General features: G+C 36.1%; 1 protein-coding gene across 1 annotated transcript in view; it reads right to left on the reverse strand.

The window, feature by feature from the left end:
- The window catches only part of LOC137425049 (mannan-binding lectin serine protease 1), a gene marked incomplete at its 5' end in the record, with an annotated part of 114,556 nt that overhangs the window by 66,893 nt on the left and 23,986 nt on the right, over nt 1–23,677 (reverse strand). Inside the window, one exon of the mRNA XM_078775287.1 lies at nt 6,642–6,789. Coding sequence (XP_078631413.1) covers nt 6,642–6,789 — 148 coding nt within the window. The remainder of the gene's footprint in view (nt 1–6,641; nt 6,790–23,677) is intronic.

Below are 23,677 nucleotides of genomic sequence, written 5' to 3' on the forward strand. Positions count from 1 at the left end.
TAAGCCGATTAGCTGACTTGGTACGGCCATTGCGGACTAACCGGTGCAGCTGGCGATCATCCCTCCTTGTGGTTCTGCGGGGACGTCCTGGCCTCGATACTGGAGTAGGGACACCCCTCTGAGCATTTCGTTTCAGGATCTTTGACACCTGACCTTGAGTGATGCCATACTGCCGAGCAATAGCACGCTCTTTCATGCCGTAATTTAGTAAAGCCACCACTCCATGACAAACAGCATTGTCGAGTTGACGGACCATCTCCAGAGGAAGCGGCAATAAATTTTGGAAACGTGCAGCAGTTGTTTTCCAGTAATACAGAACGCAACAACCCTTGTATACCCGACTGTGAAGCCAATCATCAAATGCACCTGTCCGCACATTTTGCCACTCCACCTGTGATGTAATCCTGTTGTTGACTTCTTGCTGCGACAGACAATCAGTGACATGGTTCTTTTAACAAATAAATCACCAAAGTGTGAAAGAAACTCACCAGATTGATACACTGAGTTAAGAAAGTATACCCAAGTCAAGAAAAAAAAAAATTCCATCTTAAATGCCAAGTCTGTATATATAATTATATATATATATATATATATATTATATATATATATATATATAAATATACATACATATATGCATGCATGCATATATACAGTCACGTGAAAAAGTAAGTACACCCCATGTAAAGTTTTGACTTTTTCAACATATTTCAACATAAGGCTATTTGATCTTCATTTCAACAATATTGATAGATAAAGGTGATATAATATAACAAACATCATGAAACATTTACATTTTGGAGTCCATTGTATAATTTAAATAAACATAAATGCAAATTTCGCATGTGGAAAAAGTAAGTACACCCTTGGCTCTAATATGTGGTATTGCCCCCTTTGGCAGAAACAACCTCTTGTCGGCGTTTCTTATAACTGTCTACCAGTCTCTGACATCGACTGGGAGAAATTTTTGCCCACTCCTCCATGCAGAATGGTTTCAGCTGTGCGATGTTTGAGGGGTTTCTTGCATGCACAGCTCGTTTCAAATCCCCCCACAATATCTCGATGGGATTTAGATCCGGGCTTTGACTTGGCCATTCCAGAACCCTCCATTTCTTTCTTTTCAGCCATTCCTTGGGGGATTTACTAGTATGCTTAGGGTCAACACGACAATGTTGCATTGCAACACATTGCATTGTTGCAAGGTCTACCTTCGGTTGAGCTTCAACTTTCCGACAATGGGCTCACATTATCCTCAAGCACCCTCTGGTTCAATGAAGAATTCATATTGGATTATATGATGGTGAGCTGCCCAGACCCTGATGCAGCAAAGCCGCCCCAAAGCATAATATTTCCACCACCATGCTTTACAGTTGGTATCAGGTTCTTGTGGTCAAATGCTGTCTTTGGTTTTCGCCAAACATGTCTTCTGGTACTGTGGCCAAATAGCTCTACCTTTGACTCATCTGTGCAGAGCACATTGTTCCAGAAGTGCTGGTCTTTGCGTCGGTGTTCATTGGCAAACTTTAGTCTTGCCCTGATGTTCTTTCTGGACAGCAAAGGTTTCCTCCTGGCACACCTCCCATGTAGATCAAATTTGTGCAGCCTCTTTCTCATGGTAGACTCGTGTACTTTGACATCAACAGTGGCAAGAGCTACCTGTAGGTCCCGTGATGACCTTCTAGGGTTCTTAGAGACTTCTTTCAGCATGTTGCGGTCTGCTCTCGGGCTGAACTTGCTGGGGCAGCCTGGCCTGAACAAGTTGGCAGTTGTTTGGGATCTTCTCCACTTGTAGATGATCTTCCGTACAGTCGAATGATTGATTTCAAATTGTTTGGAGATCTTTTTAAATCCCTTCCCAGACTCGTAGGCATCTATAACCTTCTTTCTGAAGGCCTGAGAGAGCTCTTTTGATCTCGGCATAGTGACGCCGCACACTTCAACAAAAAAGTGCAAACCAAGCTAAATGTCTGAGGTTTAAATAAGACAGATTCCTCCAAGATCCTCTCCAACGATGTTCTAATCATTTGCACCTGAGCTGGTGCACCTGATTCTAATTTTAGGTATTTGAAGTAGTGATAAATGTAGGGGTGTACTTACTTTTTCCACATGCGAAATTTGCATTTATGTTTATTTAAATTATACAATGGACTACAAAATGTAAATGTTTCATGATATGTGTTACATTATATCACCTTTATCTATCAATATTGTTGAAATGAAGATCAAATAGCTGTATGTTGAAATATGTTGAAAAAGTCAAAACTTGACATGGGGTGTCCTTACTTTTTCACGTGACTGTATATATATATACTAGCAGAAGTACCCGGCGTTGCCGGGTGGGGGAGAGGGACGGGGGGGGAGGGGAGGGGGGGGAGGGGAGGGGAGGGGCGGGGAACGGGGGGAGGAGAGGGGGAGGGTATGGGAGGTGGAGGGGAGGGGAGGGGAGGGAAGGGGAAGGGAGGGGGGGGGGGGAAGAGGAGGGAAGGGGGTTAGGGGAGCAGTCAGAAGTGGAAGCTCTTTTATGGAGAATTTATATCTTAAAGGGGAGGGGGGAAGGGGAGGGGGGGAGATGGGAGGGGGAGGGGGAGGATGAGGGGAGGGGAGGGGAAGGGAGGAAGGGGAGGGGGGAAGGAGGAGTGAAGGGTGGGGAGAGGGGGAAAGGGAGCAGTCAGAAGTGGAAGCTCTTTTACAGAGAATTTATATCTTAAAGGGAGGGGAGGAGGGAATGGGGGGGAGAAGGGGAAAGGGGGAGAGGGGAGGGGGGAGGGGGAGGGGGAGAGGAAGGGAGGGGAGGGGTGAAAGGGAGGGGGAAGGAGGAGGGAAGGAGGGGGGAAGGGCGGGGAGAGGGGGTGGGGGGTAGGGGGAGGAGGGGAAAGGGGAGGGGATGGGGGAGGCAGGAGAGGAAGGGGAGTGGCTCACGTTTCTGAGTAAATGTGGCTCACATTTATGAGTGAATGTGGCTCATGTTTCTGAGTTTAGTGTGATGCCGATCTGGAAGAAGAAGAAGCCATACTACCAAATTTGTACACTTCCGGAATTGTTTGATTTATTTGTATTCAAATGTCTGGTAATTGTTGTACACCGCACCTTTCCTATGCCATCTCCAGGCGCTGCATGTCATCATTGCCGGGCACCGAAGAGGGCTCGGCAATGACGCATGCTGAAAGGGAGTACTCAGTTTTCACTCTGGTTGTTTGTTTGTTTGTTTGATTGTTTTCTTGCTTTCTTGTTTGTCCGGGCTATATCTCAGCCATCCTTTGAGCTAGGAAGCTGAAATTTTGGCACAATAGTGAGCAAGTACTTTGTGAAAAACTGCATTTTTTGATTAATCAATTTATTGATTAGCTCCCTAATTATTATCGATTAATTAAGTACTTATTTATTTCCTTTCTCTTCTGGGTGTCATTATCTCAGGTACCTTTTTAGCTGGGAAGCTGATATTTGGACATGCCAATGACCAGGTGATTTGGCTGCAAAGGCTATTTTTGATTTCTTAATTAATCAATTAATCGATTAATTATTTAATTTTTCGATTAATGACTAAAAAATTTATCTTCTTTTTTTGAGTTACAGATTCTGATGAAATGGTGGTGGTTTATGTGTTCTAGGACCGAATTGATTAATCATTTAATTTTTTAATGATTATTATTTATTTATTTTCATTATTAATCATTTATTTATTTTCTTTCTCATTTGGCCAATATCTCAGGCACCTTTTGAGCCCGGAAGCTAATATTTGGACATGACAGTGACCAAGTGTTGTGGCAGCAAGGATATTTTTGATTTATTGATTAATCATTTAATCGATGAATTATTTATTGATTAATCAATTAATTATTTATTTTTTTATTAATGACTTATTTTATTAAATTTATAAAAGATACATCTGCGGATGAAGCACTGGTGGTTTAGTTACGCTATTAGCCAATTGATTAAGAAAATATTTTGTGATAATCTTTTATTGATTTTAATTATACAATTAATCAATCAATTATTGTACACCTCTCCCTCCCAATGCAGTCTCGATGAGCTGCACTGCGGTATTGCCGGGCATCGGAGGCACCCGGGAATGCCATGCTGTAGGATATTTAATTATTTGGCATTGGGTCGGTGTACTTTGAATGTATCTGTACTTGTTTTGTATTTATTTACACGAATGTGTACTTGTATATAACTGTCATTCATTTAAAAAGGCTTCGGCACTATCGAGCGTTTTTTTGTTTTTTTTTAACTCCAAAAAAACGAACCTTTTTTTTCCAATTTTTTTTTTAGCCTAAAACACTACCAGGCACTCACTGATGAACCTCTGGAAGTTTGATGAAGATCCGTTAAGCGATCTCTGAATAAAATGCGGACACACACACAGACAACTCGCGTTTATTTATATACTGGCAGATGTACCCGGCGTTGCCGGGCGGGGGAGGGGAGGGGACGGGGGGGGGGAGGGGAGGGAATGGGGGGGGGGGATGGGTGGGGGGGAGGCGTGAAAGGGGAGGGGAGGGGGGTAGGGGAGCAGTCAGAAGTGGAACCTCTTTTACAGAGAATTTATATCTTAAAGGGGAGGGGAGGTGGGAAGGGGAGAGGAGGGGAGGGGGGAAGGGGAGGGGGGGGGAGGATGGAAGGGGAGGGGAGGGGGGAGAGGGGTAGGGGAAGGGAGGGGGGAAGGGGAGGGGAGGGGAGGGGAGACGGGAGGGGGAGGGGAGGGGAGGAAGGAGAGCAGGAAGGAGGAGGGAAGGGTGGGGGGAGGGGGAAGGGGAGCAGTCAGAAGTGGAAGCTCTTTTACAGAGAATTTATATCTTAAAGGGGAGGGGAGGTGGAGCGGAGGGGGGAGGGGGAGGGAGGGGAGGGGAGGGGGGAAGGGGAGGGGGGAATGGGAGGGGGAAGGAGGGGGGAAGGAGGGGGAAGTGTGGGGAAAGGGGGGAGGAGGGGAAAGGGGAGGGGAGGGGGGAGGCAGGAGAGGAAGGGGAGTGGCTCACGTTTCTGAGTGAATGTGGCTCACGTTTCTGAGTGAATGTGGCTCATGTTTCTGAGTTTAGTGTGATGCCGATCAGGAAGAGGAAGAAGCCAGACTACCAAATTCGTACACTTTCGGAATTGTTTGGTTTATTTGTATTCAAATGCCTGGTAATTCTTTTGTATTTATTTATGCGAATGTGTACTTATATATAACTGTCATTAATTTTAAAAGGCTTCGGCACTATAGAGCGATTTATTTTTTATAATTTTTTTTTTTAACTCCAAAAAAAAGAACTTTTTTTTTTGCGTAAAACACCCCCAGACACTGACTGATGAACCTCTGGAAGTTTGATGAAGATCCGTTCAGCCATCTCTGAATAAAATGCAGACACACACACAGACAACTCGTGTTTATATATATATATACTAGCCGAAAGCACCCGGCGTTGCGCGGGTTCCTTTTGAATGAATTTACTACTATTATTCAGCTTTTACTCGCGGCTGCAGACGATTGACTACTATAATTCAGCTCAGCCTTTAATTGCGAAATGGGCCCAGCTCGGCCAAGGTGGGCCTCGACCGGCCTCGCCACGTAGCCTATAACCTTCCTGGGGCCCATCCCGACATTTTTTGTATTAGAGGTTTCCTCCTATCTTTCACCGTTCAGGAGATTAGCGCACGCAGACAAACAAACAAACAAACAAAAAACACACAAACAAACAAACAAGCAAAAACTTTCTTTTATATATATAAAGATAAATCGGGATTTAAATTTAATTTAAAAATTGATCCAGACGTCTATTCTCTTTCAAACATTCAAACCGACAGAGATAGTTATTTATCACAGCATCTGTATAATTTTCACCCTTTTACTCAACTCCGTTTCGCTGTTATTTGGTGGAGCAAAAAGTCAACTGAGCTTTATAGATATTTAGATATATATGATAGAGATGGCTGTCCATTATTTGTGGTTTATGCTGCTTGGCTGTGTGAGGCTCGGTGCAATGTGATTGGCTAAATGGCAAGATTGAATAATGTATCGTATAGACTTATTAAAGGCTGATATTGGAAATCTGATTCCATATTTGCTGATCAGAACTCGTGGCCTAAATAATTATGTCGAAAAATAGAGTGAAATCAGGAAAAATTTAGGAAAGAGCAATGTTTTACTAACCTGATATAATTAACTAATAGGCTCTGCAGGACATGAGGTAAAATGGCTCCAAAATTCATTTTTTCATGCTTTTCTATTAAAAGCTGATACTTGACGATGGAAACTCAAGGCCTAAATAATTATGTCGAAATCTATAGCGAAATCTGAAAAAAAGAAAGAAAGAGTGGATTGACTCGCGACCATACGACTGTCTAACACTACAGCCAATAGAAGTCAGCATTAAAATCCAGAAACCCGAGAACTCGAAAAAGCATTAGATAGGCTACAACACAGAGGCAAAAGAGACGGTTAGAACAATCCCTTCGATCTCATGAGCAGGTCCAGAGCAAGCCTTGAAAGTCAGTGGGATGTGGGAAGGAAGGGCGCCGGTAGTGACGGGACTTCAAATGCCCATTCACATTTCCCATCACTGGGGATGGGTTATTTTGCCTGTGTATGTATAAGTTTATTTATGAGTGTAAACAAATGGCCAGATCGAAATTGAACCATATTTATTTCTACAAATCCTACAGACCTATAGCCGTGTAGGAAAATGCCCAGCCGTTGTGTTGACCTGAGGAATCTGAATGGAACTCGATATCCACTTCGTTACTTGAGGCCTGAATGTCCTTCGGCGGGTGTGTGCCACAAAATGGGCCAAACAGCTCGCCACCAGATCGGATCTAAAGAGTAAATGACATGATCAACATATTCTCATTGTTCATCATTTTCATCATATTGTTGTTGTTTTTTAACAGAATAGATATTCTTTCTGACCATCACATAAATATACGTTTCCTTAGCAATGAAATCCTTTACCAAGTGCAGGAAGTAAAATACAGTCCTTCATTTCTCCTTTGATAAATCAAAGAAAACTTTGTTACAAGAACAGCTGATGTTCACTTCATCCTATTAGCACAGATGCAGCGGTTGCCTGATGGCGAAGACACCACACGGGCACGCCAGAAGCTTTGGCTTAAATTCAGCTGTATTTGTGTTTCATAAGGATTTGGATTCTCAGGGGAATTATCTATCTGTCACTGTCTGATAATGAGATAAATCCAGCTGATTCCCTATAATGACCCTCAAGATGGAGGTAATTTACCTGGTTTGTTCTGCATGAATTGCTAGTTTACCTTTTCGGTTGATACTTAATGCCCTCCAGGCAACTTAATATTGAATTTATGATGTAAAATGTTACACAAACAGGTAGGCCACCCTTAAATATTCCAAATAAAAATTTTTTTAAATAAGAAAAGTTATTGTGAACTAAACTCCAAAACTATGAGATTGTCTCAATTCAAAGAAAGTGTTCCACATTGGCAAAATCAATGGAACAGTCAAGAAACGCCTTTCAAGAAAATTAATACTTGTAGCACTTTATATCTTAATATTAATACTTCTATCAATACTTAATATGACTTAATTAATACTTTTTAGGAGTTGCGGATGATGAGAAGACGAGGCCATTTCGTAGGTGTTCAAAGCTCCTTTATTCGAACAGAAAAACCTCCGCACTGTCCTCGCGAACGGAACTCATACAGCTTTTATAAAGCCAAAACCCTCTTCGGAGGGCGTGGCTCCAACAACCGCGCGCACGTCACGCCCACACAATCAAAATCCCGTGCCCGTGGATTATGTCCAAATAAGGTAATGCATGGCTTCAACAACCGCGCACATCATGCCCACACAATCAAAAGCCCGTGCCCGTGGATTATGTCTAAATAAGGTAACCGCTACATGCCCCCCCCCCCCCCCAGAATGCACTCGCACAGGCATGCATGTAGTTCGCGGGCGCGCTTGGCAGCGCCGAGCAGGCTCGTGCAGTGCTCGGCCTCGGTGCGCGTGAAAAAACGCCACCGGGGGGGCTGGTCAAGGCCTCGGCGCAGGCTGCTGAGGTTCCTCGCGGGCCTCCCGAGGTTGCAGAGTAGGAGTAGTAGTTGCGAAAGTTGCAGCTTTCTACACGTGAGCTGTAGCTGTAGTTGTAGAGTTTTCACGAGTTGTAGTTGTAGTATGTAGTTGCGCGAAGGTGACGGGCAGTGCTCATTGGAGAAGGCTCACCACAGTAGTGTAATAATGTTGCTTCTGGGACACCTCCGTTTAACATGGGAAATCCCTATCTAATGTCATTTACCCCCTTGTCTTTTTCAAAAATCATAAACACCTCTATTTCTCCCACCCTCATCTTTATGAACCTTTTGTCTGTAGTACCTATCCTTAATGTTGTTCATTAGACCACTCAAACACTACAAATATTTGTTTTCTCTTATAGACCTATCATCCTTCTTCTACATATCATCTGGCAGATTAATCTTTGACCCACTCAAACATTGACCCATTCACTTCCATATTAATTCTTTCCCTCCCTCATTGCCCCTAAACACCTATATTTCTCTCACCCTGTTCTTTACGAACCTTCTAACCTTTTGACATGTTATCCTTATTCATTAGACCACTTAAACACCTGTGATCCTTCTGACCTCATGGACCTTTTAACCTTTTACTCTTAATATCATCTGGTGAATATAACCCACTCAAACAACGACCCTACAAATATTTGTTTATGTGTGGGAAATAATTTAATTCTCCTACAACTCTCCTCACCGTCTAATACATTAACAAAAAATATGTTTGAGTTTGGTTCTTTATTAAGATATTTTAACTGAGCTAAGATAAAATGGTAAACCTCCCTCAATGTTCTTATTTGAGCGCCTCCAGTGCCACATACCATTTTTAAATTAAAGTATATATTTTCCTGACAACCATCAAAGTTTTCCGTCCACTCAAAAATATTTCCATCTTTTTTACCCAATTCACCGGTATTTAAATTAATTCTCTTATTTGTTTTGTGAACTTTTTTACCAGTTGCCTTTTCAATTATACCTATTTGATATTTTTCACATTCATTATGTTTTCCATTTATATACCAAGGTTGATTACACCTCCACTCTTTAGTCTGGTTGATACTTGGTTCTATCATTTATATAATAGTAAAAAAGGCGGCGGTAGCCCGTTAAAATCCCCAACCCCCCCACCCCCCTTTTTAACTTATCACTTATATATATCTTATCACTTATATATATCTTATCACTTATGTATATCTTATCACTTATATATATCTTATCACTTATATATATCTTATCACTTATATACTTATATAACCATAAGGGAGACTATCAATTCCATTTTCTAAAATAAACCTCTTATCATCAAAAGCCCCCAATGCTTTCTTATTTATCTCTTCTGAATATAATTGATGTTTATAACTTCTTATTCCATTAATCTTTCTAAACTCTTCTTTCTTTGTTGTTAAACAGTTATAATAATCCTTAAAGTTTATTGTTTCTTTAATAACATTTTTCTTTACACCTTTTAACTTCTTATCAGTCTTTTCAACGTTATTCACAATGTATTTATAAGCATAAGCCTTTGACCTCAATCCCACAAATTCACTCATAACATTTCCTCCTAATTCATCCTTGAACTTTCCAATCACCTTTTTATTTTTAGAAGAGAACAACTCACTCTCTGGACTGTAATTACTCGTGTCATAGATATTAATGTCTCTTTTCATGTCTGAATAAACATCGTTGGTATTAATTTTCAAAATAAAACTATCTGTATCCATATAAAGTAGATTAACATCATTTTGATATTTCTTCCTCAAGTTATTATAAAAGTAATCATACATTAATGACTTTGATAAATCAAGAATTGTTGTTCCAATATAAATAGGTTTGTTCATTTCAATACTCTCTTTAATCAAATGGATCGCACAAAAGTTCTCAGTAAAGACCTCAGCTCGAGTAAAACTCGGTCTATTAATTAATTTTGATGCTTGTTCCCAAGATGTTGATAGTCTGATATTTTGTCTTTTCCTCACATTCTCCATAGTCTTACCAAAGACCGCATTATTCATTAATTTATAAAAGTCTTTCTCAAAATCTGTTTTTGACTCTGTTCTTCTTTGTGTATTAAAATCAATGTACCCCTTTAACCAATGACTTTGATTGAACTTTAGAACCCTATGGATCTTCTCTACTCTTAGACCTTTTGATAAATATTGTCGCAAATTTCTTTGGTGTAGAACATAATTTTTCTTGTTATATAATGTAGTAAGTAATTTTTCTGTTGATTCACCTATATCAAACGATCGTTGATAATCACTCAACCATTCTTTCTTTGGACTTTCTTTCTCACAAGCAAATGGGAGATCTTTGTGTAGGTTATGGAGTTCCTCTGGATATTTTAAATCAATTTCAAAATAATAACCAACTTTTTCTTCATCCAATTCTTTTTGTGTAGAGATACATACATCTTGTAAAACGTTTTTGTAGTCTTTTTCCTTTACCCATCTAAGTTTTCCATAAGGAAGAGCCTGAGACATTGCCCAGCCATACAGGTTGTTCGCGTCATAGTACATCAAGTAAGAACTCTCTTTCGTTGGATCATAATTTGGAAGATATTTGTTATTTGCTTTTGCGTATCTACTCGAGCAGACTTGTGAAATTCCACCTCTTTTTGCCTTTTCAATCATCAAAAGCATATCAACATCGATTATCAAATCCAAATCTTGTTTTGTCATTTTCAACATCGCACTCCAGGCCAATCCAGGTGCTGTGTAGTAGTGAGCAGGATCCAATCCATATCCAGTGCGACAAACAGATCTAAAGGCTTCAAATACATCGGCCAATAAAAGCACATCAGTTTTGAGATACAAATCGTGATACTCGCCAAGATTCTTGATGTTATATTTTTCCCAAACATTTTGTGCGTGTACATAATCTTTATCAGATATATGACTATTATTTAATTTGTTATAGAAATTTTCTTTTGAAGGAAGTTGTGTTTCATTGAATCTCTCAAATGAGTCCATATAGTCATAGGGGTAAATTCCCTTTTGTGTTAGAAAATCTTTATCTAAAAAATACTCTGAAAGACATGGAAACTCTTTTAGATTTTGAACCAAGTTAACCAATGGACTTGCCATGAATTTAAATGTATCAAGAAATCTGATATGAGTAATAGGAGATGTGTGAATTGTTTTTGTGAATGAAATGTATTTCTGATCCGTGTTTGGAATTGCTGAGATACTTCCAGAAGTCTTTGAGAGTTCCTTGATAAATAGATGTGTATCATAATGAGCGTTGTTATGAAGAAAGACAGGAATGAAAGAGGGGAGTTGATAATTAATATTACAACTTTGATGAGCCGGACCTCTATATTTACCAGTGAGATGACAATGGTCTCTAACCTTTAGACCTTTACCAATTTTCTCCTCACAAATATGACAGACATTGTTTTATATAAATTCCCTTTTTTCTTTACTTGTTAAGGACATTGGTTTATTGGTTTCTCTCATTATCTTGGTTAATCGAACACAGTCTTTTTCTAGTCGTTTCACAAACTCCTCTGGGGTATTTGAGCCTCTATACATCTCTAACTTGTTATATTTATCACCAACGGATGATTTGATATAATAACAAAAACCACAAGGAGTATGTTTTTGATATTTATTTGTGTATGATTCTTTTGGATCTTGAGAAGCAGTATCAATTTTTTCTAAAATACTTTCAAAATCAGCATATATAACAAATGGATGTTTGATCTTTTTATTTTCATCTTTGAATGTGATCTTTGAGCCTTCTTTAGGCATATTGATTACCGTTGATTTATGTTCGCCACAATAATTTGAATGTTTATCTAATCTTTCTTGTGAATTGAAGAAGTTAAGACAACGCAAACAAATATATATTTTATTTGTTCTCTTACAGACTTGTGGTTTTATTAATTTAGCAATATCTTTGATGTATGTATAATGTGAATTTTCGTCTGAATTAAAATATAGAAGATTAATATGAGTTTGTTTACAATTGTCAGAAAGCTTTAAAACCTGAATGTTGTTTGTTTCTGTTAGACCATAAACATTAACTGATAAATTATTCATCTTTTCAAATTTAGGAATATCATTTAAAGTCATCGGAAACTTTAGATCTTTCGTATTTAATGTATTCTCATATTTTTTATAATGAGATACTCTTTCATCATGAAAATGTGGAGGATGTAAGTGTGCTAAAATAGACCAGAGAAAACATTTATTGTCTTTATTTTTGATATTGATAACTGCTTTTCTATTTTTGATAACACTGGGTAAATCAATGTAAGAAGAAGCTTTTAGAGGATCTGATTTAAGAATATGAATGTCTATGTAAATAATTTTTCCTATATTGAATCCACTTCCTACGATTGAATTATCCACATCTTGCTCTTGTTTAATAAGTTCATCATAGACTCCTGATGTTTTAAAATCTTGATATGAAGATATAAAGTGTGGCTCAGTTCTCATGTATGGTGCATCTATAACTCCTTCATCCTTTGTCATTTCTAATTTTACTCCCATATAAAATTTAAGTGGTTTCATTTCCTTTAGTGTTTTTTCAATCAACGTTTGAACAGCAGGTTTAACTATTTCTACAGCATCAACTATAGACTCTGGTTCAGGAGGTTTGAAGTTAAAGACTCTTATTTTAATATGTCCTTTGAATGCTCCATCAGAGTTTTTAGTTGTGATAAAATTTGATAAATGTAGATTTGTTTTAAGATGTATTTTGAAGCCTTTCTTGAGGATATTTTTATTACATGTAGAACAGTGTTTTGTTTCAGGTGGAAGAGGGGAAAGTTTGTTTAAAATGTTGTATGTATGTTTTGCGGTGAGAATATGTTGTTTATAATATTTTACTTCCTTCTCGCAAGTATCACAATAAACCATATTTATAGCGTGAGAAAACGTGGTGTTTTATATATATCACTGTGCTTAAAATAAAACACTTTTGAGCTTTACAGCTCCGTTTTATATATATCGCTGTGCTTAAACTAAAACACTTTTTCACTCAGAATCATCTAAGTCATAACTATCACATGAATACTCAGAATCATACTCAGAGTCATCAATAAAGCTACTCTCATAACTATCATTTGAGCACAAACTATTAGTATCATAACTATCATCTGTGTTCAATGAAATACTATCATCACCATCGTCCAAGTTCAATGAAATACTATCATCACTATCGTCCGAGTTCAATGAAATAGTAAAATCTTCACTGCTGTATTGACTCATATTTAATTAGCAAGAAAAATATTCCCATCAATATCTACATACTTTCTTTCATTAACAGATTCAATCTCTACAATTTTTATATCAAAAGTTATCTTTAAATAATCTCTAACTATCATAGAACGAAATGACATTTCACCAGAAATATTAACATCATTCATTTTACTTAGATCTACACCCTTTGGATTATTAAAGAAAATACAAATGTCTCCTCTAGAATTATTAATGGTCTTATCATTCTTTTTCAAAGTATCGTGGTCAATCACTTTTTCAAGCTTTGAATAAATTGCCAGGAGTAGAGGAGAAACTTTTGTTAGATTTACTTTAATGGATGTCTTTCCAGGTATAGTTAGAGCTCTTCCTTTAAATGAAATAGAGGGGCTCATGTTATTTTCCATAACTGGTTTTACCCAAAAATTTCCATATTTATCTTTGTTCAATTTAACATCTTTGACATATTTTTCTATATCTTCCACCGAAGTAGAGATTGATTGAAATTTGTCTTTTGTGCTTTGAAACATTGTATTTATTAATGAATAAACTTGCGTTTAGTTTAAGTAAAAATTTACCACATAAATATGATAAGTTCTGAAGGATATTTAGAATTTCCAGACTCTCCATATGATAAATTAGAGAATTGTCCGGCTTGTGATAGAGTGGGGCTTAATGATGAGGATTCATATAAACAATGTATTTTCTGTGATTTAATTTTAATTAATGATAATAAGAAATATAAAAAAATATATAACTCTTTTAAATTAGAACCAAAAATGAATTACTTAACAAGATTAATAAGAGAGATGAATGTTAAGTATTGTGATGATAATACACCATTTCTTTCAAGGGAAGAGACTAATTGTATTGAGGAAATGTATAAGGGTTTAATGATATTTATTATTCAAAATAATTTTAATGGAAATGTTAATACAAGATACTATATAAATAAAATAATGGATTATTTTGAAATTAAACCCGAACTCAGGATAAAATATAGAGTTTCTCAAATAGCTCAAAAAAAGTTGGATAACTTGTTTTCCAAATATATAAATGAATGATTTTTTACCCGTTTGGGAAAATAAGATAAAATTTAATAACCATAAAAACATTCCAAATTCATTGAGATGTCTAATAGTTGGTTCAAGCGGATGTGGAAAAACCTGTTTACTTTTAAAGATGCTCCTTGGTTCTAATTTTTTAGATTATGATAATTTAATAATTTTTACAAAGTCAAGTTTTCAACCCGAGTATCAACTACTCTCACAGGGTTTTAATGCGGGTCTTAAAAAGGAAGACATTATCGGTTTATTTAAACTTCAAAACAAACTAAATGATTATAATATTGATGATATAATACAATTATTTTGTGATACACAGAAATCAAAATCGAAACCCATAACTTGTATTCTCAGTGATAATACGGATGATATACCTTCACCTCAAGATTTAGATAAATCAAAAAAGAACCTTGTCATCTTTGATGATTGTGTTAATGAGAGAAACCAAACAGTAATGGATAGCTACTATACAAGAGGGAGACATTCTTCTTGTAATTGTATATATCTTAGTCAATCATATTTTCAACTCCCTCGACGCTCAATAAGAAACAATGCCAATACTTTTATTTTATTTAAGTTAAATTCAATAGATGTAAATAATTTTTGGAGAGATAATTGCTCTACGTTATGTAGTAAAAAAGAATTTGAAAATTATATGAAACACACGATTGGAAAATATAAATATATTGTTGTGAAACAAGATGAGATAATAAATGATATTTTTCAATACTAAATGAATACCGAAGAAAGAGAAAGAAAGTTTAAGGAACATCAACAATTAGTTTCAAAAGTTGTTAAACAACAGGAAGAGATAAAGAAGAAACGGAGACAGAAACTAACTGGTGAAGAAGCCTTTGAAAGAAAACAAGAGAAATTCTTTAAACCACTTTTGAAAACTCAACAATCACCTACAGTTCCCACGGTAGAATTTACTCCGAAAAAACTTCAAATGCTCAAAGATTTTAGTCAGATAACAAAACAAGAACTTGGTGAATTAGAATATGATGACGAGGGATTATTTCGGAAACTTGAGCAGGTAAATCAACCCCCTAATTATGTTGTGGAAGCTCTTCAAAACAATGAATATTCGGCGGGTTCAAAAACCAGAGCAGGTCTCATTCCAACAGAAGAACCAGCAGTGTTTCATCTTGTGGAAGAAAAGGTATTGATATTTAATGATGAATTGATGTTCTTGAGTTCTACTCAACCAAATGTTAAATTAACTCCAAGATTAATGTTTCTTCTAACAAACCCCGGATTCAGCGGTTCAAAATATTTTGAGGAACCACTTGATATGGAAAGAGAGGAAGATAGGGTATATATTGAGTTGTTAAATGCACTTGATTATGGAGTTTCTGTTGCTGGTAAAAGTAAGAAGAATGAGAAGGAGAAACATATTATTGATGCTTTAAGTAAGCTTGGTTCGGGTGTTAGTTTTCTTCCAAATGACCCATCACAATTAGTTAATAGGCTATTATTGTTGTTAGGTAGTAAGAAGGCTGGAAACAACAATTGTTTTAATGAATCCTCAGCCATTTTAGATCAGTTGATGAATATGAAAATAATTAATAAATGTCAATACAAAGATATTTTATTAGATATTAAATAAGATGAGAAGCACAATTCTTAGTTTTAATTTCACAACGAGCGATTACACAGCTTCATTCCCTTACCCACTACAACTTGACCCCCTTACCTCATATGAGGCATCTTTATTGTCAATGGAAACTTATAATACCTTGTTTAATATCACAGAGAAAAACAACAAGTTTAGTTATAATCCAGGAAGTGGATATAAAACTATAACCGTTTCACCTGGAGCTTACGAGATTTCTCAAATATCTTCAGAAGTCTCTCGCCTTATGAAAGAAAAAGGTGATGAACCAAAAAATATTGTAATAGATATTCAAAAACACACTTCAAAATCAACTATTAAACTTAAAAATAATTATAAAGTTGATTTCACGATTGAAAATTCGTTTAGAGAGCTATTGGGTTTCTCTTCAAAAAAGATTGAAAATAACGGGACGTTTTACAGTGATAATGTTATCCAAATATCCTCCGGTATAAATTCAGTATTAATTCATTGTGATTTGATTGATGGTGCTTATAACGATGGAATAAGAACAAATACAATATTTTCATTCAGTGCATACTCAACCCCGATTGGTTATAAATTTAATATGGAACCAAAAAATCTTGTCTATTTACCTGTGTCAGGAAAAACCATATACAGAGTAAATTTTAGGATAACCGACCAAGATAATCGTATGATATCCTTTAATGATGAAATTATATCCATCAGAATTCACCTACGTGAAGTTTTTCAATAAATAAATAATGGTTATTGTGAGAAAACACGAGTTGGGAAAATATAAAATAATTACAGGGGAGGGCATGTTCCTTTCACCAGACTATACAAGGTATGTGGGTAGAGGATACTATAAACCTAAGAGACAACGAGGTGTAGGTCATCAATTTCGAAATAAAGGAGATGGGATAATTGATACTCTAATGGGTATTGGTTCAACCATCCTTAAACATAAAGACCTAATTGGTTCAACTGCTTCTGCCGTGGGCTCCGTTGCGGGTGCTATAAAGAGTATAAAAGATGCTCAAAAGGAGTCTCATAAATTACAAGCAATCAAAGAAATAAAAAAAGGTAAAACTCAACTATCTTCACAAGAACGACAAAAAATCATTAAAATACTTGGGTCAGGGTTTCAACAATTTTAATGCTATATAAATACAAGTATGGAAGCGATTGATAGTATCTATGATTTGGATGATACGATTATCATTTCAAACTCCACTAAAAAGGAAGACTATTTTAAGGTAAATGCTATAACAGGAACAGACTGGAATTCAAACGGAACAAAAAGTTTTGAAATAAATAATCAACAAACTTACTTGAATATAGCTGATAGTTTCTTGCTGTGTAAATTTAAATTCACTAAGGCTGCGAATAATACTAATGCTACACTCGTAAATGATTTCTTCTGGAAAATGTTTGACAGTGTCCGCCTGTATATTGGAACACAAGAGGTTGAAGCGGTTGATTATGTCTCTGCTACATCTGAAATGATGAAATTTACACTATATTCGTTTAGTGATAGAATGGGTAAGGGAGCTGTTGAGGGTTTTATTCCTGATATGTCAACGGGTACAAACGCAGACCCTGGTTATAGTCAAAGGAAGTCAATGTATAATGATGACGCAAAAGCTGAGAATAGTTTTACCGTAGCAGTACCTCTGAAAGGTATATTTGGATTTTGTGATTATGATAAAGTTTTGTATGGGCTTAAAATTAGATTTCAACTACAAAGGAATGATAATGTAAATAGATTGCTTTTTGGGGATGAAAATGCTTTTGGAGAAAATAATAAATTTGTTATTAATGATTTGTGTTGGTATATCAGTGAATATACTCCTAATCTTAAAACGGAAGAGATGTTAAATAGAAGACTTAACTCAAAGAAACCGCTAAATGTATCATACCTTAAAAGAAGATGTCAACACGTTAAACTGGAACACACTACCTACACTTGGAATTTAGGTGTTCTTCAAGGAAAGCCACGATACCTCTGGCTCATTTTTAAAAAACCAGATGGAGAGGACGGTACTAATAAGAATAATGCCCTGAGTGATAATGCAAAGGTGAAACAACTTCGGGTTTCTCTTGATGGCACATTTTATCCGCGAGATAGATTGGAAATTGATTGGGAAAAAAATGATTATGCGGAAGCCTACAAGTCCTACCAAAAGGTGTGTGAAAGTAATGGTAATAATGATCCTATTTTGGATATGGTTGCGTTTCAAAAACTTTATACAATCTACGCAATTGACCTGAGTTCTCAAAAGGAAACTATAAAGTCTAATCGAGTGGATACTTCTCTATACATTGAAAGAGGGGAGAGTGAAGAGGTTAATGCATATTGTTTGCTTTTGGAGGAAACAGAATTACAGATTAATACAGATAATGGTGTTATGATTAATATCACATAGGTTTTTTCTCATAAATAAATGGTTGGGGTATATGTTAATCAAATCAATCTTAATAAATTAACATCTTGTATTCAAAATCAAAAGCCTTGTATTATTAATGTTAATACAATTCAAAGAAAAGGAGCTGTAAGAATTGATGTTTTACTCACACACACACAAGTAAAAACACTAAATGATGTTGGATCACTTAAAATTAAAATGACGAAACCTATGTTAAAGAAATATTCAATAGACGAGTCAAGAGGAGGATTTCTCCCGTTTCTAATTCCTTTATTTGCTGGTTTAAGTGCGGCGGGAGCATTGACTGGTGGTATTTCAGCAGCGGTAAAAACTGCTAACGAAAGGAAGGCACAACTAAAAGCTCAAAAAGAATTGGAAAGACATAACAAGGAGTTGGAGAAACAAATTAGTGGAAGTGGTGTAATTGTAGATTTTGCTCAAAAACTTGAAAGTCTACCTGATAAAGCTAGATTGTTGGTTGGAGATATGCTTTCCTCTATCGCTCAAGCGGGTGTTAAACTAACTAAACGGGGTAATGGATTGTATCTTTCTCATAAATAAATGGATAAATGGTTTAAACAATTTGGAAAGAATACAACGTCAAATATAGAACTAGCTAAGTATTGTAAAACACTAAAAATTGATAATGTGGTTATTTGTATGAGAGATGAATTAACACATATAAATAAGAATACAAAGAATATTATTATGAATTTAGACACACAGAATGGTTCTCATTGGGTTTGTATTCATAATAGTCAGGATAAATATTATTTTGATAGTTATGGTATGCCACCACCTGTTGAAGTAATACAATTCTTACAGAATGGTGTTTATCAAACATTCCAAGTTCAAGAAATTAATTCTAAATGTTGTGGCCAATTATGTTTATATGTATTATTTCAACTCAACAATAATGAAAATTTTTATGATATCATTTTTTATCTAATATAAATGACCTATGTTGGAAAAGATGGTTCTATCTTTGGAAAATCCTCTCAGGATATTGATTTATCAAATTATTATACAAAGGCACAGGCTGAACGACAAAAATATAGTGTAAGTAAAAATATTAATATGAAGAATACTTATAAATTAATCAATTATCCAAACCCTACAGATGCGAATGACTTGATTAGATTCAGTGATTTATCACAATATATATCTTTAAAGAAAACAGCACGTTTTGTGAAACAAGTAAAATTTACAACCACAACACCTGGTTATACTGACCATACACCTTTCCTCATTGAATTTAACTACCTGCTTACAATTAAATTTTATAAAGAAGGACATTTAGTTAATATGCGAATTAATAAATGGGGGTATGATATGCCTGATTTAGGGTATAATTGGTCTTTTTCAATAAACATAGAAGACCTACATGATTTAAATCAGTCTCGTAAAGAAGAATATTATCCACTTGGTGAAGATAAGGATTTATGTGGAAGTACAATTAGTAAACAACAAATACGTGATTTTAAGAAAATAAAAATATATGATAGTATAGCGATGGTTCGCATGACAAAGAAGGAAGGTAATGAGATAAGGATAGAAAGCCGAGGAATACAAACCGATTTGGTAGTGGGAAGATGGGGTGGTATTACCTGTCATAATATTAATCTCACATATATTTCTGATACATAAATGGCAGGAAGAAGACTACAAGAGAATTATAATTTTTGTATTCAAGGATACCTACAAGAAAAGGGTGCTCGGTATTACATACCTTATGATTTGGAGCATATACATGGGAATTTTGTCATAAAAAACTGGCCTTATACTGATATTGTTAAACCCACAAATAGAGACTTGTTTAAAATATTAAATAAAAATGAACTTCTCAAAGTTATGAAATATAAAACTCTTTTAGAAATCGTCAACAAATCTTATTGGTATCCTATTATGAGAAAAATAATTATAGATACAAGAATATCTCAAAATCCAGATGAGTATATGTATAATATTCTTTGGGGTTCAAACTCAAGGGTAGCAAGGGATGAGGAAGGAGTTGAAGAAGAGAAGGAGGAAAGAGAGAAAAAGGAGAAGGAGGAAAGGGAGAGGGAGGAGAAGGAGGAGAGGGAACAAAGAGAGAGGGGGGAGAGGGAGATGGAAATCAGAGCGATTCAAAAAAGAGTGGATGTATTACAGCAAGAAGATAAATCTCAACTCACCGAAGAGGAAAATAAAGAAAGAATGAATGCTGTGAAAATATTGATATCAAAAATTGCTAAGATAAATGAGGAAGGAGTTAAAGAAGAGAAGGAGGAAAGAGAGAAAAAGGAGAAGGAGGAAAGGGAGAAAAAGGAGGAGGAGAGGGAGGAAAGGGAGAAAAGAGAGAAAAAGGAGAAGGAGGAAAGGGAGAAAAAGGAGGAGGAGAGGGAGGAAAGGGAGAAAAGAGAGAAGGAGGAAAGGGAGAAAAGAGAGAAGGAGGAGAGGGAGCAAAGAGAGAGGGAGGAAAAATATAAAAAGATGGAAATCAGTGAGATTAATAAAAGATTGAAGGTATTACAGCAAATAAATCAAACTCAACGCACTGAGGAGGAAAATAAAGAAATGAGAAGTCTAATGAAAATATTATTTTCAAGAATAACGACGTCAATGTCTTCAGTTTCAGGGAGGAGATTTAAATGAGAAAGTGGGGATAAAGAAGAAGAAGAAGGAAAAGATTATGTGGTTGATGATGTCGGTGTAATTGACTTTAGTTAGTTTTATTTGTAAATAAATGGAGGAGAGAGTGAAGGCATTCCTTAGGATTCTTTATGTTTTAAAAATAAAGATTGAAATGTATATGTTGAAAACCAAAAAGGTTTTGATACTCTGTCGGAATTTTTCTGATAAATAAATATGAGTTATTGTCTCAAATGTAAAAAGAAAACTAAATCTAAAAATATCTCTTATGTTAAAGCTAAAAATAATAGAGTTTATCAAAAAGGAATATGTCAAGTGTGTGGCTCTAAAAAGTGCCAATTCATATCTCCTAAAAGAGGAGGAGACATACAAAAGTTTCTGTCAGGAAGTAAATTTACAACAACTGGAATTCCAGGGGAATTACACCTTCCAGGGTATTCTTTCTGTGGTCCAGGAACAAACTTGGATAAAAGATTAGATGAGGCTAACAATCCTAAACCTTGGTCTAAACCTACAAATAGGGTTGATGAAGTGTGTATGAAGCATGATATTGCTTATGGGGATACCACTACGTTGACTGAAAAACATAAAGCCGACAGCGAAATGTTGTATAATTTGTCTTTGATACAAAATCCAACGTTGAGAGAGAAAGTTGATAGGTTTATTGTGAGAAATTTGATAAATGCTAAATTGAAACTTGGTCTTGGTTATTCCTCAAAAAACTATTAGGCTCTAATGATGTCATCAAGACTGAGGAGCTTTTGGCTGAAGAATTACACAAACCTATAATCACAAAGTTTAAAAGAAGGAAGGTTTATTCTAAATACACCGACCACATATGGTCCGCTGATTTAATTGAATTGAATAATGACAGGGGATACAGGTATGCTTTAACCGTTATTGATTTGAGGAGTAGATTTGCCTGGGTTGTCCCTTTAAAAAATAAAAGGGGTGATACTTTAATGTTAGCCTTTAAGCTAATATTTGATCGGGATAAAAGGAAACCAAAGAAGTTATGGACTGATGAGGGAACAGAGTTCTATAACAAAATATTCATGAAATTTCTTAAGGGGAAGGGTATTAAATTATACAGCACCTTTAATGAAGGAAAGGCAGTTGTTATTGAGCGTTTTAATCGTACTTTAAAAGAGAAATTATATAAAAAATTCACACAACTCGGTTCTCAAAAATGGGTGTATTTAATTCAGGATATTGTAGATAATTACAATAATACAGTTCATTCATCAACACAATCAAAACCATCAGAAACATTTACAAAATTAGAATATGAAAAGGAGATTAATTTGAGAAAGCCCAAGTTTAAAGTTGGTGATATTGTAAGAATATACAAATGGAAAAGTCATTTTGAGAAAGGTTATACACAAAAATGGACTCGTGAATTATTTAAAATCATTGATGTAATGGATACAGTCCCTTGGACCTACAAATTATATGATTTAAATGGAGAAGAAATCTTGGGTTCATTTTACTCACAAGAATTACAAAAAACACAAGTAAGCAGATAATACCCTTGAAAATAATAAATAAATAAATAAAATGTAATGGGGATACGTTTTTAAATCTGTGAACCCCAAACACAGAATCCCACAACTTTTTAGTTGGGGCTTAACTTTTGTGTGTGTATAATGGGGATACGTTTTTAAATCTGTGAACCCCAAACACAGAATCCCACAACTTTTTAGTTGGGGCTTAACTTTTGTGTGTGTATAATGGGGATACGTTTTTAAATCTGTGAACCCCAAACACAGAATCCCACAACTTTTTAGTTGGGGCTTAACTTTTGTGTGTGTATAATGGGGATACGTTTTTAAATCTGTGAACCCCAAACACAGAATCCCACAACTTTTTAGTTGGGGCTTAACTTTTGTGTGTGTATAATGGGGATACGTTTTTAAATCTGTGAACCCCAAACACAGAATCCCACAACTTTTTAGTTGGGGCTTAACTTTTGTGTGTGTGTGTATGTGCGAGTGAGTCATAATAATATACAAACCCTAACCCAACCCAAGCCCTAACCCAACCCCATCCCTAACCCAACCCCAACCCTAACCCAACCCCATCCCTAACCCAACCCCATCCCTAACCCAACCCATCCCTAACCCTCACATTCAAAATCCCAACCCTAACCCAATCCCATCCCTAACCCAACCCCAACCCTAACCCTCACATTCAAAATCCCAACCCTAACCCAACCCATCCCTAACCCAACCCCATCCCTAACCCAACCCCATCCCTAACCCAACCCCAACCCTAACCCTCACATTCAAAATCCCAACCCTAACCCAACCCCATCCCTAACCCTCACATTCAAAATCCCACCCAAACCCTAACATAATCTTTCTTTTCTTCTTTTTTAAATACGTATTTCTTTTTTTTTTTTCCTCTTCCTCCAATTCTGTCTTTCAAGGCTTTTAAGTTTGAAGAAGTAGAAATGGGAAGAAAGAATTTTCCAGCATTTTCTTCCTCGAACTTTCTTGATATTGCTTAAATCAAGCGTCATTAAATAAAGAACATTGTTCATTGCTTTAGAATCCAAAGAGTCTCCAAGAGGAACCCCACAGGTAGAGTCTCCAAAATAAAACCAACTTTCCAAGTTCCCAAGGTATAACCACATTCCTGTTGAGCCTCCAAGATAGGTATCACATTCCGAGTCATCAAAACAAAACCCCCATTCCGAGTCTCCAAAAATATAACCATCTTTCCAAGTCCCCAAGGTAAAACCACAATTTTCAGAAATATTGG

This window comes from Myxine glutinosa, chromosome 4 (assembly GCF_964187855.1).
Source record: "Myxine glutinosa chromosome 4, kmMyxGlut1.1, whole genome shotgun sequence".
In the NCBI taxonomy this organism is placed as follows: Eukaryota; Metazoa; Chordata; class Myxini; order Myxiniformes; family Myxinidae; genus Myxine; species Myxine glutinosa.